The 16,605-nt window shown below is 49.9% G+C and overlaps 2 protein-coding genes across 4 annotated transcripts in view; both read left to right on the forward strand.

The window, feature by feature from the left end:
- AFMID (arylformamidase) overlaps window positions 1-6,754 on the forward strand; it is an 18,831-nt gene extending 12,077 nt beyond the window's left edge. The window contains exons 4-12 of one of the 3 annotated variants that reach the window (XM_010950705.3): window positions 779-883; window positions 965-1,013; window positions 2,056-2,141; window positions 2,229-2,301; window positions 2,478-2,575; window positions 2,828-2,906; window positions 3,026-3,167; window positions 3,364-3,468; window positions 4,761-6,754. In XM_010950705.3, coding sequence (XP_010949007.2) covers window positions 779-883; window positions 965-1,013; window positions 2,056-2,141; window positions 2,229-2,301; window positions 2,478-2,575; window positions 2,828-2,906; window positions 3,026-3,167; window positions 3,364-3,468; window positions 4,761-4,793 — 770 coding nt within the window. In that variant the 3' untranslated portion in view covers window positions 4,794-6,754. Of the gene's footprint in view, window positions 1-774; window positions 884-964; window positions 1,014-1,961; window positions 2,142-2,228; window positions 2,302-2,477; window positions 2,576-2,827; window positions 2,907-3,025; window positions 3,168-3,363; window positions 3,469-4,760 lie in introns of all 3 variants that reach the window. The other 2 variants (XM_074343804.1, XM_010950706.3) reach the window with 2 other exon arrangements.
- Window positions 6,755-8,986: 2,232 nt separating this feature from the next.
- BIRC5 (baculoviral IAP repeat containing 5) lies at window positions 8,987-16,236 on the forward strand. Its single transcript, XM_010950703.3, has 4 exons — window positions 8,987-9,779; window positions 10,031-10,140; window positions 11,377-11,494; window positions 14,953-16,236. Exons 1-4 carry the CDS (start codon window positions 9,669-9,671, stop codon window positions 15,040-15,042), a joined length of 429 nt encoding a protein of 142 aa, XP_010949005.1. The 5' UTR covers window positions 8,987-9,668; the 3' UTR covers window positions 15,043-16,236.
- Window positions 16,237-16,605: the final 369 nt, after the last annotated feature.

Consider the following 16,605-nt stretch of genomic DNA (forward strand, 5'->3'; position numbering starts at 1 on the left):
AAACTGGTTTCTCAGTCACCTCACCTGTCCTGCAAATGCAGCCTGGTCCCTAGTTTTGGCACATGGTAAACTTGGCATCTCCCATCACTTAAAAAAAAAATAGTTTCAACTTTTTTTTAGGGGTGAGTAATTAGGTTTGTTTACTTATTTCTTTATTTTAGTGGAGGCACTGGGGATTGGACCCAGGACCTCGTGCATGCTAGGCACGTGCTCTACCACTGAGCTACACCCTCCCCCCCCAACTCTGGTATTTATCTCTTACAGTGCCCTTCCCCTTTTCTCCTGACCCAAGTCCTAGCCAGTTTTCCCATCATTCTGACCTCTCCCATCATGACACTCAGTGATATATTCATATTGTTTTATTATCTATTTATTTCAAGTGAGTTTATATCTTATTTCTCTAGATTATTTTTCCAAATACTTGGAGAAGTTTATACTTGCCAGAGCACATAGCCACGTGTAACACACATAATAATCATGTAATAAGCTAACGGTCAACATGATGCCTGCCAGCACTGCAAGGTCACCTAGGGACAGACGTCAGCGGGTAGGACTGGTCCCCACTTGGATGGGCCAGTCTGATTTCTTCGTAGCTGTGCGCCCATGGAATGCTTCAGAGCCCAGCCCAGATTACCGTGAGGACTCAGGGAGCCCTAACGGCTGGAGCGAGCCGGTCGACCCAGGGGGGCTTTCAGCCAAGAGGTTCCTGCCTGAAATAGACTAGAAATTGCTGCTGCCTAAGTTGTGCTGACAGTGACTGGTCTGTTTCCGGAGACAGCCACCAAGAAGGCCCGGGCCACGGGGAGGAGCCTGCTCGACATGCCTTACGGAGACGGCGAAGGGGAGAAAATGGACATCTACTTTCCGGAGGAAGTGTCTGAGGGTAAGCGGTGGCTGGTGGCCCCCTGTGGGTCTCCGCGGGGCGCCCTGCCTCGGCCCACAGGCCCCTTGTTTTGCCTTGCAGCCTTGCCGTTCCTCGTGTTTTTCCATGGAGGATACTGGCAGAGTGGAAGGTGAGCGGGGGCATCCGGGTGACTGGCGGGAAGGGACACCCATCCTCGCCTGGCCTCCCCAGGGCCACTGCAGCAAGCTGTCACAGACTCCGTGGTTTCCAGCCACAGGAATGTCTCCTCTCGCAGTTCTGGAGGCCAGAAGTCTGAGAGTGAGGTGTGGGCAGGGCTGGGCTCCTGCCGAAGGCTCTGGGGGAGGACCCACTTTTGCCGCTTCCAGCTTCCGGGGGCTCTAGGTCTTTCTGGGCCTGTGGCTGCATCCCTTCCATTCCCGCTTTCACCTTCACGTGGCCTTCTTTGTGTGTCTGTCTCAGATCTCCCTCTCCTCTCCTTTCTCTTACAGGCTCACCAGGCGTTGGGTTGAGGGCCCAGCCTAAAACCGGGCTGATCTCATCCCAAGATCCTTACTTATATCTGCATGACCCTCTTTCCAAAGAAGGTCACATTCGTGGGCACTCGGGCTTAGGATTTGGACCCGTCTTTTGGGGAGGACACTGCGGGACCCCTCTGCCCGGTGAAAAGCACACCCCTCCTCCCCAGTCAGAGGGACCCACAGCAACTAACCATCCCTGTTTGCTCAGAACCGAGAGGCTTCCCAGGAGCTGGGGCTTTCAGTGGTGGAAAAGCCAGAGTCCCGGGCAAACTGGGACAGCAGCTCAACCTAAGATAAGCAGAAGGGCATTCCCTAGAATCTTCCTAAGAAGTTGCCTGTTACAGGCTCTAGCTTGCTTCAGGCACATTTACCCCAATAGCTACAGTTGTTGCATTTTTACCCTTTGCCATGTCTGATCTCCTGCAGTTCTCAAGAACAGCATCCTAAGAGAAGGAGCGTAATTGTCCTATTTTACAGAGGAAGAAACCAGGCTTAGAGGTTAAATATAGTGTCTAGGGGTCTGTAGCGAGCATGTGATGTGTTAAGGACAGAGCCTCCCTTCTTCCCTTACCTCACAGGGTCAGAGGGGGCGGTGTTCTCGGTGGACAGGACACAGAAGCAGCCTAGTGGCCAAGTGGCCTCGAGTTGTCCCATCTTTGTCTCCTCCTGCAGTAAAGACACATCAGCCTTCATGGTCAGCCCGCTAACAGCACAGGGAGTGGCTGTGGTGATAGTGGCCTATGACATTGCCCCAAAAGGTAATGAGGGTGGTCTTCTAGGTTCAAGGGCTTTGGAGGGGAGACAGCCCCCAGTGGAGCCTGACCCAGCCCCTGCTCTCTGCGCAGGCACCCTGGACAAGATGGTAGACCAGGTCACCCGGAGCGTGGCGTCTGTCCAGAAGCGGTATCCAGGTAACAGGTGGGTTTCAGTGCAGATTTTCCTCTTGTCAGGCCAGGCAGGAGGACAGTGGATTCAGCCCCTTGGATGCAGCCCAGTCGCCCCCTCTGGCTTTCGAGCAGAAGGTAAATTGACACTGGCCTGTTGCTTTGGGTACACTGAACACAAACCCAGCTCTCTGCTGTGATCCATCCCAGGGGAATTCACCTGTGCGGACACTCAGCTGGGGCCCACCTCGCAGCCATGATGCTCCTGGCCAATTGGACCAAGCTTGGTGTCACACCCAACCTCAAAGGTTTCCGTAGGAACTGAGCCTGGCTGGGCAGCCTTCACCCTCCCCTGCTGGGCCTGAGGTTGGGCACCAGCTGTTTGAAATCTCAACAGCTGTGAGCTGCTTGACGGGGGGCTTTGAGTCCAGGGAGCAGGGTCTGCTTTGCTTTTTCCCTGCCCCCAGCCTGGTCTTGCCCTCTTGGAGGAATGGAGGCGGGGCTGGCCCCATCTCACCCCACCTGGTGCCTGGCCCTGGGACTGTTCCTTACCTTCACAGGCCTCTTCCTGGTGAGTGGGATCTACGACCTGGAGCCTGTCATGCACACCTCTGAGAACGCCCCCCTCCTCGTGACCCTGTGAGTCACCTGCCACCTTGTCCCCCCTCCCCAGCTGGCCTGCAGCCTAGGAGGAGGACCGGGTGCAGCAAAGTCTTCTCTCTGTCCTGACCACCCCCCTCACGTACCTCCTGCACCAGGGAGGATGCTCGGAGGAACAGCCCACAGTGGCACCTGGAGATGGCCCCAGCACAGCCAGCGGACCCAGGCTGCCGCATCCTGGTGATCGTGGGCCAACACGACAGCCCCGAGTTCCACCGACAGTCCAGGGAGTTTTATCAGGTACCCCCAGCGCTCCGCTCTTGGCTGACGGTCACACAATCCTATTATCTTCTTCTTTATTTCACCCTAATGGACCCCAAGACATCACTTACTCAGCAAGTACTTAGTGAGTGTGTGGTGTGTGCCAGGCAGGGGCGGGAGCCCCGTCCCCCCTCCTGCAGCCTTGTGCCTCCTCTTCCCTCGTCTCTCCTTCCAGGCGCTGCGCCGAAGAAGCTGGGAAGCCTCGTTTGAAGAGCTCCGTGACGTAGATCACTTTGAAGTCCTTTGGAACCTAACCCAGAAGGACTACGTGCTTACCCAGGTGGGGCGCATCCCTTCCCTGTGGACAGCAGGGGTCCTGCCATCGCCCTCACACATAAGGAGAGGTGGGCGGGCAGGGGGCTCGGGGAGCCCCCTCGCTGGCTCTTTGGCATCCGGGAGTTTGGGGGACACAGCTTTACAAACCAACTGCCGTGTTTGCTTCCCGTACTTCACTGCCCTCCGAAGCAGCCCCAGGTGATCTGCAGAGGCTGTCCTGGGCACACAGGTGGGATCTGCACGGGGCTGTGGTGTGGATGGGGACAGGCAGGGACAAGAAAGGATTAACCTGTGTGTGTATAAGCGTAAAAGCAACTTAAAAGCATCCTTGCCTTGGGGAAAGGATGGATGGATTTGGCCATGTCAATGTTTATTACAATTTTAATGTGGAGAATCCTTTTAAAAGTCAAAAGACAGATTGAGGAAACTATTTGCCACAGACCTGGAAGATACACAGTTACCACTTTTTTTCTTTCTTTCTTTTTTTTTTTTTTCTGGGAAAGTGGGCACCTGATTAGCTTTACATTTTTTTTTATGTTTACTTTTTTTCTTCCAGTTTTATTGAGATGTCATTGACACACAGCACTGTGTATGTTTAAGGTGTACGGCATCATGATGTGACTTACACACATCATGAAATGACGACCACAAGTTTAGTGACCATCCGTCATCTCATAGAGATGCAAAATGAATGAAAAATAAAAACATTTTTTTCCTTGTGGAGAGAACTCTCAGGATCCACTCTCTTAACCTTCACATACAACACAGAGCAGTGTCAATTACATTAGTCATGTTGTACATTACATCCCTAGCACCTGCTTATCTTATAACTGGAAGCTTGTACTTTCTGACCACCTTCCTCTCGTCCCCCCTTCCCCTAGTCCCAATTAGCTGCCACTTCAATAGGGCTTTTAGAGCACTCAGGGTTTTTTTCCTTTTTTTTTTTTTAAATGGAGGTGCTAGGGATTGAACCCAGGACCTTGTGCACGCTAAGCATGTGCTCTACTACTGAGCTATGCCTTCCCCCACAAATAATTTTCTTTTTTGATTTTTTTCAACCATTTTAAAAACATAACGGCATTCTTGGCTTGCGGGTCGTACAAAAACAGGCAACTACCTGGAGGTAAATATACACATGGTTTATGAGAACGTTTCAGAGAGGCGGGAGAGGACTCATTTAAATTACATTTCTCTGATCACCAGTGCAGCCTGTTTCTTTGATCAAATTCCTCCTGAGAGATCCTCACAAAAGCCTCTCCAATTTTGCAGCTTTTATATTTTTCCTCCCTGTTGCAGATTATTTTGAAAACAATCTTCCAGGAGTCCTGATGACACCTGTACCCCCGCCGGCACACACCCCAGCTTGTAAAACTTCTCCAGCGAGCCCGGCAGCGCCCCCTTCCCGCCAGCCCTGCTTCCCTGCGCCCAGCAGCGCTTCTGTCTGCCCACCATCCCGGCCAGAGTCTGTTCTTCTCACCGCCCTGAGCACGAGCACGTACCCCAAGGTCCGTCCCTGGCCTGGGTCAGGCGGGCTCCAGGGAAGGTCTGGCCCAGGTCAGCGCTGTTTGTGATGCCCAGAGCTGCCTCCTAGCCAAGTCTGGCCCCTCAACCTGCTACGAGGGTGACATGAAGATGACAACTCCTAGAAAAGGGAACCCCCCTGCACTGCTGCTGGGGATGTGATTTGGTGCAGCCGCTTTGGGAAACAGTATGGTGATTCCTTAAAAAACTAAAAGTAGACTTATCATATGATCCAGCAATCCCACTCCTGGTCATATATCTGGAGAAAACTTTAATTCAAAAAGATTCATGCACCCCAGTGTTCATAGCAGCACTACTGACAATAGCCAAGACATGGAAGCAACCTGAATGTCCATTAACAGATGCCTGGATAAAGAAGGTGTGGTATATTTATACAATGGAACACTACTCAGCCATAAAAGAATGAAATCATGCCATTTGCAGCAGCATGGATGGATCCAGACATGACCATACAAAGTGACGTAAGTCAGAAAGAAAAAGACAAATACCACATGATGTCACTTATACGTGGAATCTAACAAATGACACAAAGGAACTTATTTACAAAATGGAAACAGACTCACAGAGGTACAGGAAACAAACTTATGGTTACCAAGGGGGAAAGGGTAGGGGATCAACAACATTGCCTAAGACTCACAAAGTGATGTGTTTCCGTGTGTGCACACTTGTGTGTGAATGCAGAGAAACAGGCCGGGGAGATTCCACACCGAATACCTCTGCCCCGCTCTGGGGAGGGAAGTGGGGATGGGAACACATACGTGGAGGGGGCTGGATTAGCCTGTGAAAGAACGTGGCTGGAGCAGGAACAGGCAGACAGATACAGGGGCAGAACTGAGACTGCAGAGCTCTGTCCCCGAACATAAGGCAATTTAGTCCATGATAAAGGTGGTATTTCAAACCCACAGTGTAAAGCTGCTTGTGGAATTGACGGTGTGGGCAGGTCTTGGAAACCGTAAATCTGAACCTTTTCACACCTTCCAGGACACAGTTTTGGGGGGGTCAAATGTCAACATAAAAACCCAAACCAGAAGAAACCAGAAGAAATCTTCAACCAGTATCTGAGCCATCTCAGGGTGGAACAGATCTTTCTAAGCATGGCAAAAATACAAAAGACACCAACCAGATATAGAAAACTGAAGTCAGAAAATGAGTGATAGACAAATAAGACTGTATACAAATTTTAAGCTTCTGCAGGAAAAAACACCACCTGACAGAGTCAGAAAAAAACTTGGTCGGAGGACGGAGGGACATGACATGTGAGTGTGTGTGAAATCTTACCCTTATGTGTAAAAACTCTTCAAGCAAATGGAAAAATAACCGTAACCCAAGAGAAAAGTGTGCAAAGACGTGGATGGGCAATTCGCAGAGAAGAAATTGAAGTGCCTAGTAAACTTGAGAGGATCAGCCTCCCTTTTAAATAACACAAGGTACAACCTAAACCAAGCACGTGCCATTCTGCATCTCAGATGGTCAGAGGTTTGATGTTTAAGCAAGTCGTGGGGAAGGGAGCACTCTCAGGGCATCAGAGAAAGTGGTCTTGACCTCACATTAACCAGGGGGTCCTTTGACCCTAAGAACATAGCAACTGATAGAACCAACACAGCCTCACCCTGTCTGCCACCCCTGTGTGGATCTCTCTTTGTTAACCTCTGTGTGTTATTCTCTTGCCAGTCTGTTTCACAAAATTGCGCACAACGTTCTTGTGAATTAAGAAAAGAAATAAATCCAAGCTACCAGCTTCTTATCCAGTTCACAGTAACAGTTACTGATAGAAATGAGCAAAAGAAAAGCAATTTGACAGAGGTTAAAATTGCACATGGTAAATGTCTTTACTAAAACTGACACGAGCCTCGAGGTTTCTGTAGCCACCAATTTAGATGTTAAAAGTTTAACCCCAGAGGATAGGGGCTTGTTGAAAATTAAGTAGAAGGCTCAAAATGGCAGGAACTGTTATTGGTAAAATTTGATAGAGTCAGAAACTGATCTCTGAATTCACTTTTTGTTGCAGAATCTTATGGAAAACGGGGAGTGGGTGTTGAGTGGGTACAGTTTCAGCTGGGGAAGATGAAAACGTTCTGGAGGTGGATGGTGGTGACGGTCGCACAGCAGTGTGAGTGTGCTTAATGTCACTGAACTGCACACTTAAAAGCAGCTAAAGTGGTGGTGATCATTGTGTAACAAACAGAAATAACACGTCACTGTGTTGTGCAGCTGGAATGAACATACAGCCGTAGGCCAGTTATACTTCAATTAAAAAATGTTTAAAATGGTAAATTTTACGTGATGTATATTTTACCATGTAAAATAATATATAATATGTAATGGAATGATCTAGAAAAAATGCAGACATTCCAAATACTTCCACTTAAATATACTTCTTTCAGTTACCATAGAAATGGGAGGTAACCAAAGCCCAAAATGTTGAGATTTCCCTGCATATGCAATGTTACCAGGTATGGCAACTTTATAATATGTTATCTTATTCATGTTATATATGTTACTCTTGTATGTGATAAAATACAAGTAATAATTTTTAAAAACCTTATGGAAAAAGCCTAAGCACCTGAAGTTTTCAGTAAAGTAAAAATTTGAATGAAAAAAAGTTGGAACTGGCTTGCACCAGATAGAAAGTGAATCGCAGAAATACAGTGGCTTGATGGTGTTTGCTCCAGAAGATGTATTTTTTAACAAATGCCATCAATATTGGTAGAACTCTGATTAAAATATCCCAGGATAAAAGAGGCAGTGTCACCGTCCACCCAGACGAGAGGGTGGAGCAAACTAAGTCATGCTCTAATGGCAGGCTGGCTGTATTCAAAAATTTTGAAAAGGTTCACACACCCTTTCCCAGCAATCCTGCTTGTAGATGTTTCTACTACAGGCAGAGTTGCACACGTGTGTGTGCCTGTTTGCTGCAGTGCAATTCATAGCAAAAGAAATTGGAGACACCCAGTGTGTACCTGGTTAATTAGAATCAGGGTAGACCATCCAGTAAACACCATGCAGATACTATAAAAAGTGGTGAGATCTCTGGGTGCTGATAAAACAGAGATGTGCTGTTACCCGAAAAGACAGGATGCCAAGTGGCGTCACACACACACATACGTCTGGAAGCATATATAGAAACTGCTGAAAAGTTTCCTTCTGCTAGAGGTCTTGGGTGAGAGGAAGACTTACTTCTCATTGTACCATTTTGCTTTTACGGTATCAATGCATCACTCTATTTTCTTTTCTTTTCTTTTCTTTTCTTTTCTTTTTTTTGGCCACTCTTAATGGTAAAGGAGAAATGTGTTCACCAAAGGTTTGGTCAGACTAGATGGCTGTAAGGTCATATCTAGCATTGATATTTTATGATCTCAGAACTGTTTTGTTTGATCATCACAGTATCCATCAGGATTTGTTGCCAACTATTTGAAAATCCAGAGAGTTCACATAAAATGCAAATTTGCCTTTGTGATAAATATATATTTGGTCTTTGTCCCCGATTCCTGGCACAAAGCTCCTAAAAAATTTTTTTGGAATCTCCGGAGTGATAGGAAAGTCTATTGTTCTAATGAGCGGTTCTTGGCAGGTCCCTAGGTGGGCTGGAAGGCAGAAAGACCAAGCCTAGATTAGAAGCTTGGGCGCTATCAGACCCACCCTCCCGACCTCCAGGGAGGGGGAAGTGGCTGGTGATTCAATCAACCAACAAAGGTCAGTGATTTAATCAACCAAACCTATGAAATCTGCATAAAACCCCCTGAAAGACAAGGTTCAGAGGGCCGGAAGGCTTGGGCATCTGCACCAGGCTAATTCCCAGTCACACCGGCCTGGGCCCGATCTGGCTGAGCCTACAGGAGGTGCCTACTCCTCTGGGCTCTCTTTTCTATCATCCAGGTGGACTGTCCTGAGCTGTTCGCTTCCTGGAGTCACATTCCAACCCCGCCTCCCTGAGAAGACACCCAGGCCTCCTCAGGGGCCGGCAGTGGGCACTGTTTCCACACTTGCTGCACCTCTATGGGGCCCCACCCCCACCTCTGCTTGGGGCGGGGACTTAGAAGGGATCTCTAACTCGGGACGAAGCTAGTGGAAAGGGAAGAACAAAGCTCCAAAGGTCAGTTTCTGGATGTTCAAGAAGCTTCCGTGGAAAGACTTTATAAAAGAGACGAGGGAAGAGCTCACTCGAGAGAGGGCGGAGGTTTAGCTGTGACCGTCATCTCTGTGACATCATTCCCCTGGAGGATGCGTGGCCTCTAGGTGGACATGCCTCGGCACACATCTAACCCTCCGGCACAGGGGCAGGGGAAGCTGGCACCAGCGAGTCCCAGCAGTGCGGCGCCCACAAAAACAATAGAGTTTGCAGGCCGAAAGGGCTTAATCCCTAAGTGCTCCGGCAGGGACCACTCCTTGAAACCACGACTGGGACTTGAGCCCATTCTCGGCTCCTCTTCACCACTACTCTCTACCAGCAGTAGCGACACGAGCGAGCGGCGGCGGGGTTTGCTCGGTGCCTGGTGAGCAGCAGGGGAGCCGCGCGGAGAGAAGACTACAACTCCCAGCACACCCCGCGCCGTCCAGCCTCACATTTCCCAGAAGGCCGCAGGCGGCGCGTTCCCGACAAGCCCCGCGGCGGCCGCCCACCGCCGGATTTGAATCGCGGCACCGCTCGGTGGCGGCAGCGGGATGGGTGCCCCGTCATTGCCCCCGACCTGGCAGTTCTACCTCAAGGACCACCGCCTCTCCACATTTAAGAACTGGCCCTTCTTGGAAGGCTGCGCCTGCATCCCGGAGCGGGTGAGACTGCATGGCCTCCCGGAGCCCCCGTGCCCGCCCCGCCCTCGGCCCTGAGGCGACCCTTCCCGCGGGCTGCGGCCCCTCTGTGGGCTCCGGGGATCCCAGGTGACCCCTCCCACGGGCTCCGGCCCCTCTGTGGGCTCCGGGGATCCCAGGTGACCCCTCCCACGGGCTCCGTCCTCTCTGTGGGCTCCTGGACCCGGGGGTGGGGACACTCCGCGCTGAAGCCTGAGCCCTGCTCTCCCTTGCAGATGGCCGCGGCCGGCTTCATCCACTGTCCCACTGAGAACGAGCCCGACTTGGCTCAGTGTTTCTTCTGCTTCAAGGAGCTGGAAGGTTGGGAGCCAGACGACGACCCCATGTAAGTCCCCCAGGCCAGCTTTGCTGGCTTCTGGGTACCCCAGCTCCAATGGGACCTTTTGTTTTGAGTTGGGTTCGCCACAAAACATCTGAATTTGGAAGAATTAGTGAAGGAGCTGCAGCTTTCCAACCTCATTTTGTGCCCTAAACAGCCGTTGTAATGGATGAGTCTCAGTGCTGGCACCTTGGTGATGCTTTAAGTCTCATCAAACTTGATTTGGCAAATGTGGTTCAGGGTGGATGTTGAAAAATGGCTCATTCTTGTAGGTATTTGATATGCCTTTCAGGTTTGACAGAATGCTGGAGCACAGTCTGCCATGACCTGGGGGTGTCCAGGGGCTTTTCTTCTTTTAGAGTTTTTAAAAATCTAAAGCTTTATTGAGCTATCATTCAGACACCACAAAAACCACCCTTTAAAGTGATATAGTCAGTGTTGTTTTGGATTTTGTTCTTTAAGGCAGCTAGGTTTTAAAAAAATTCTCTGTATACATTCAGACAGAACATAATAGCTGTGTTCCTGTAATGTAATGCCACATTTTTCTCTCACCTTTTTTTCCACTTTCAGAATCGATTGCTTCCACAACTTTAATTTTTTTTTTTTCCCCTAACATGTTTGCTCTCGTGACCCAGTATTGACTGGGATGGCCTGGTGATCGCACCAAGAATCGCTGGGGAAATGCTGGCTGTATTCTTGGGAGTGAATTTCCAAATGCTATAATATTTGCAGATTATAGTTACTGTTAGCTGTCCTCTTGGACTTTGTGTGGCTGTGTGTTCCTTCCAGAATGCTCTGGTTATAGTGCTATCCACACTGCAGGGATAATTCCCAATGCAGAGGATGATGCCCTTTTTCCAAACCAAGAGATTACATAACAATTCCAGGAGAGCGAGACAACTGCCCACAGTTCCTGGAGGAGTTTAAGGGTTTTGGCACGTGATGCCTTTGGATTTACACCGTGTAACACTTCCCCCACTAATTGTTAAAGGACCCCAGGCGAGGGCTGGAGGGAGCTGTCCACAGAGAGGGAAGGTGCTAAAATGAGTTGTGTGGGAAGGCGGCTGGGGACCTGGCCCTGGTTCCACCTGCTTCAGACTTACGTCACACTTTGCTTTTGAAGCAGAGCCAAGTGTGTCTGTGAGATGGGAGGCGGGGAAGAGAGGGACTGTTGATAACTGTGGCTTTTCTCCCTTTACCTGACTTTTCTCTGTTGACGTGCTTGTGTGTTGCTTTTTCTAGAGAGGAGCATAAAAAGCACTCATCTGGTTGTGCTTTCCTTTCTCTCAAGAAGCAGTGTGAAGAGTTAACCCTCAGTGAATTTTTGAAACTGGACAAAGAAAGAGCCAAGAACAAAATTGTATGTATTACTGGGCAGAAGAGCTAGGAGCAGATCCTGCTCGGCATCTTTAGTACCAAACTCCCCAGCCCCTCGTAAACACTGGATGGGCTGTGTTCTCCTCTGAGCAGTTTTCAAGTCCCTCAGATGTGTATGTGAGGATATGAAAGGACAGAAAAGCATCTTTGCTGGGATGTGGTCTTGGAGTTGTGCAGTCAGACAAAACGTAGCGGTGTCCTCAGTTTGAGGTTACCTCTGGTGGTGAGGCACATGGCAGCTAGGGTGGCACTCCCACCTTCAGTGAAAGCTGAGATGGGAGCCGGTTTATCCAGGGTGTTCATGTGTTAGCAGCGGTGGCAACAGGGTTTGGGGACATAAAGTAGAGAGTGTATCGGGGAAGGGGCATTATGGGTAGTTGGAGAAAGAAGCACCAGTCCCACTGGACCGTGAAAGGGTTTCTGCAGGTGGACTTTGACCTGTTGGACAGGCGCCCTAGGTTGTTGGGAGAGTGAGGCCAGGAGTCCACAAAGAGGCAGCTTGCAAGCAGCCCAGGCCACGGAAAACTAGGGTCAACAGAGAAAACCAGGACTCCCAGTTAAGTCTGAATTTCAGACGGACAAGGAATAACTTTTTGGCATAATTATATCTTACATTTTGTATAGGTATTTACTAAAAAATTACTGGTTTGTATGATGTTCAGATTTAACTGAGCATCCTCTCTCTTTCTATGCTAAATCTGGCAGCTCTACAGAGAATAAATATTCAGGTGTTTAATTTCTTTGTAGCAAAGCCCTGGGCAGGGAGTCCAGATGTACGGGTTGTCTCTGCTGCACCCACGCTTTGTGAGTTTAGGCCAATCTTGGTCATACTTTCCTTGCTGCAAAATGGAAGATAGACCCCCATGGTTTCCAAGTTTCTTTTTCAACTTGGAGATTATGTTCCTTTTTATAGAGGACTATATAGTAATTCTGTCTAATTAGTACCTGTTAAATGCCAAGCACAAAATTGAAAATTTTTTCAAGAAATGGGAAGAAATCCGTGGTCAGTAAAAGCTGTGTGTTCGACGGAGGCCTTGGGAACTGCGGTGCTGGAGTTGGGGAGGGGGCTAAGGAGGGGGCTAGGGAGGGCCCTGGGGGTCAGGAGTCGGCACGTTTTCTGTGATATACAACAGGTGGTAAGGGTTTAGCCTTCATAGGCCGCTTAGCTTCCGTTAGGTATTACTCTTTGTTTTGGGGGTTTTTATTCCCCCATAAATGCTTAAAAATGTAAAAACCATTCTTAGCCATTGGGCTAAGAGCAGGCCGTGGGCTGGCTGTGTCCCCGGGCTGTCATTTGCCAGCCCTGTCCCAGGAGAAAGACCAGCGTGTGTACTTAGGGTGCGGTTGTGAGAAAGCTGTGCCCGTGCAGACGGAGGAAGAGCAGGGGTCGCGAAGTGAGGCTGCCGGCAGGTGGCAGAGTGCCGAAAAGCACAGAGAGGCTTCGGTAGTTGGAGCAAATGGGAAGACACTGCGCCTGTGACGGTCTAGTTCCAAAAACCCGAGTCTTGGGGACCCTGTGCTGTGTAGTGGAGGTTGGGTGGCCTGTCAGGAGAGATGACTTAGGAAGACTGCCTGGAGCAGGAGGGTCTCGGTCATCTGGGTGTCCGACAGTGGGGCCAGAACCAGACTGGAACCAGGTGCAAACACCCTGGCGAGAAAAGTGGGGACATTGGAAGGAAATGTTTTGCTTTTATTTTGCAACTGTCTTTTTTGTTCTCCCCAAGTTAGAACATAGAGTACTTTAAAATTATATGTCTGTTTTATTACTTTGTTTAATTACAGAACAAACCATGTAGGTTTCTGTAAGGAAGAATCAAATCTCCACCCCTATGCAGAGGGTAACCACCATTAACTGTTTGGTGTGATTCCTTCCAGATAATTTTAAAATTTATATGCTGTAAGAATAGAAAGTTGAAGCTATTCATACTTTCCTTAATTGGTTTATAAGACTTCTGCAGTAGAAAGGCTTTTTGTAAGCCCGTGACCCTCAGCTGTATTGTTGCGATGTTCCAGAGCTGTGCTGTCCCGTGGCCATCAGCCACATGTGGCTGCTATAATGCAAGTCAAATAAAACTTAGGATTCAGTCCTTCAGCTGCACTAGCAGCATTTTACCTGCTCAGTAGATGTGTGTCGCTGGTGACTGCTGTACTGGACAGAGCAGATCATTGAACATTCTCATCAGTGCAAAAAGTCCTGATGGGCAGGGCTGCTTTAGAGTGCCACCCAATTTGTTTGTTGCAAATAATTGATCACGAATATAAAAATTCAGGTCCCCTGGTGTCCCTACACGTTTTCCCAGGTGAATGGATGTGGATGGTAAGATTTGGGGTCAGAGCCGAGTGGCCTGAATGCTTCCCGCTGGAACACCTGGACAGGCACCTGGGGGTACATCACTGCTGGAGGTGGACTGACACACAGACCCCGTCCATTCTGTGGTAGGGAATTAGGGTGGGAGCTGATACTTTAAGCCATTTACTAAGCCAGTTATGGAATTGCAGTCCATAGTTTTAAGACAAATGCTTATCAGATGGTCTTTAAAAAGAGTCAAGTGAGATAATTACGTGTTGTGGTTTACAAGTACTGAAGTCAAGGAGCAAGAGTTGTTTGTAATGATGCTGTGAGTTTCTGAGACCCTGCATTTAAGTGTGAGATGCTGCTGGTCAGCGGGACAGGACCAGTGGTCAGGCAGTCGCCGGGGCCCTGATGCCGGGCAGGTGTGCATCCGAGCTAGAGCCAGGCCCCAGGTCTGCCCTGGGAGCGCACCCCCTGCTCCGTGTTCCTCCTGCTGTGTCGCTGCCGCCGTCTTTTCAAAAAAACTTAACTTCTGTTGTTTTTCTTATTAGAAAACAAACTTAATCCAGTAAGAGTCTGTTGCTTGTTTTTTAACATGGCACACAAATCAAGGAGAATAAAAATTAGGGAAAGGGGTTTCTGGATCTGCTGGCGGGATTGTCGCTTGTTCTCCTGGAGAGACACTTAGCAGGATGAAAGGTTGGAAGCCAGAGAGCAACCTTTTCTGGAGAAAGCTGATGCTTGACAGAGTCTCCTTAAATGGGCAAGAGGAAGGCTCTGGACTTCTCTGTGGGAGCCTCAGAAGCAGCGCAGGGCGGAGGGTGAGAGCAGGCTCTGCCACAGGCCAGCTGGGTAGCCCCGGGCTGGACACTGCGCCGGGCCTCGGCTTCCTCATCCGTGCAGTGGGGGTAGTGGTAGCGCCTGCCCCACCGGGGCCCAGAGCAGTAAGTGAGCGAGCGCATGTGGAGCAGGTGGAGCGGCGCTTGGCACGCGCACAGTGGTCCATAAATGTGTTCTGTTGCTGTAATTACCGTGAGGCAGTGCAGGTGAGAGGCAGGCGAGGCGAACGAGGATGTTTACTCCAGAGAGCCGGGCGTCTCTCTCCTAGCCTGGAGCTTCCACTTCACATGTCTGTTCTTTATTTCCAGGCAAAGGAAACCAATAAAAAGCAGAAAGAATTTGAAGAAACTGCAAAGAAAGTCCGCTGCGCCATTGAGCAGCTGGTGGCCTCAGAGTGACGCCTCCCACTGTCCCCGCCCCACAGCGGCACGTCGGTTCCCAGGCACAGCCCTCAGCGTTACCAGCTTTCCTCCGGGGCCCCTTAGCTGCACCTTAGGAAAGGAGACATCAGCATTTTGAAATGAGAATGTTTAAACCAGCTTTTCGTTTTTTTCTTGAAGATGGTGCCAGGGGCTCCTTCTGTCGTGCAGCTGGTGCTGAGGGCAGTGACCGATTCTCTTTTCTCTTTGATAGTTTTTGCTTTATTGCTTCCTGGACTTACCTGGGTAAGGTGAGACGTTTATCCGTGTGGGCAGAGCCCGTCCACAGCGACGTGTCTGGGCTTCTTGCTGACAACTGGCTATTGAGCCGAGCTGTGACGCGTGAAGGCGACCGTGGGCTGTGAGCGGACCGGCAGGACTGTGGGTGCCATTTTAACCTTCCCTGTGTAGCGGTCCGCGTTTATGGTGTGCACGTCTCCATTCCAGACGCTGTGTGTCATCTGACTTTGACGTCAGCAGGTCCTATGACCACCCCCTTTACCCCAGCAGGTCTGTGGTGTCGCAGCAGCTCCCCTCCTCCCAAGCGAGCTGTGCAGACCCCCCCCCCGACACCTCTGGAAGCACGGCACGTGTGTGCACGCGCGTGTGTGTGAGAGCAAGAGGGGTCCCTCGCTGTCTCTTCTGGCTCATCTTGGGATTTCCAGGTTCACGGGGTGGGGGGTTGTGGGATTAAACCTCAGGCTCTGCCTCCCAACTCGATCTGTGTAAGAGCCCTCTCTGTGCCTGCAGGGGGCGGGGTGGTGGGGGTAGATGCAGGGGCACTGATGTCTTGAGAGTAAAGCTGGCCTCTTGCTTTGAGATCAGCTGAAGAGAAGTGTGACAGGATTGCGGCATTTCTCTACAGGAGGTGAGGGGAGGGTCCTTTGGGCCAGACAAGGCACTTTCCAGAGGCCTGGCTCCCGGCTTCTTCCTCTCTAGTGAGCAGAGCACACAGCCAGAGTCCTGCTCTGGCCCAGCTGTCGTCCACGGACAGGGCAGGGAGGGCTGGGGTGGGAAATCCTAGGAAGGAGTTCCAGGGCCTAATATTGCCTGTACGCTGCAAACAGCTGTTTCCCATTAATGATGTGTCTAAGGCAGCTGATGATTCACCTGTCTTTCTAATGTGAATCTTCCTAAAGGAGAGCAATTGAATAAAATTAATTTTAAAAAGTGGATTGGAAAACCTCTTTGGGGGAAACTTTTTTAAAAAATAGGTAACTTGTTTATGTTGTTCAGTCTTGCAAGATCATAAATTCAGTGATGTTTGAGTTTCAGCCTCGGCATGGACTAAGCAGAGGTGTGCAGGACTCCTGCCCCGGGCCCTTGCTGACAGGGTGCCTGCCTCGTGGGCTTGGGCCCAGCCCCTGCTGATTTGGAGCTGCGGTTTCCTTACCTTCCACACAGGGGCCGTCGGACCTGTGCCACCTCACCTGGCTGCTTGCTTGTAGCTTCACGGGTTTTGTGTGATGAGAGGCATTGAGACAGAGCCCTCAACCCCTTCTAAGATTCTGCAATGTTGTTTTCTTATTTTGTTTGAATTAT

Source organism: Camelus bactrianus, chromosome 16 (assembly GCF_048773025.1).
Source record: "Camelus bactrianus isolate YW-2024 breed Bactrian camel chromosome 16, ASM4877302v1, whole genome shotgun sequence".
Lineage (NCBI taxonomy): Eukaryota > Metazoa > Chordata > Mammalia > Artiodactyla > Camelidae > Camelus > Camelus bactrianus.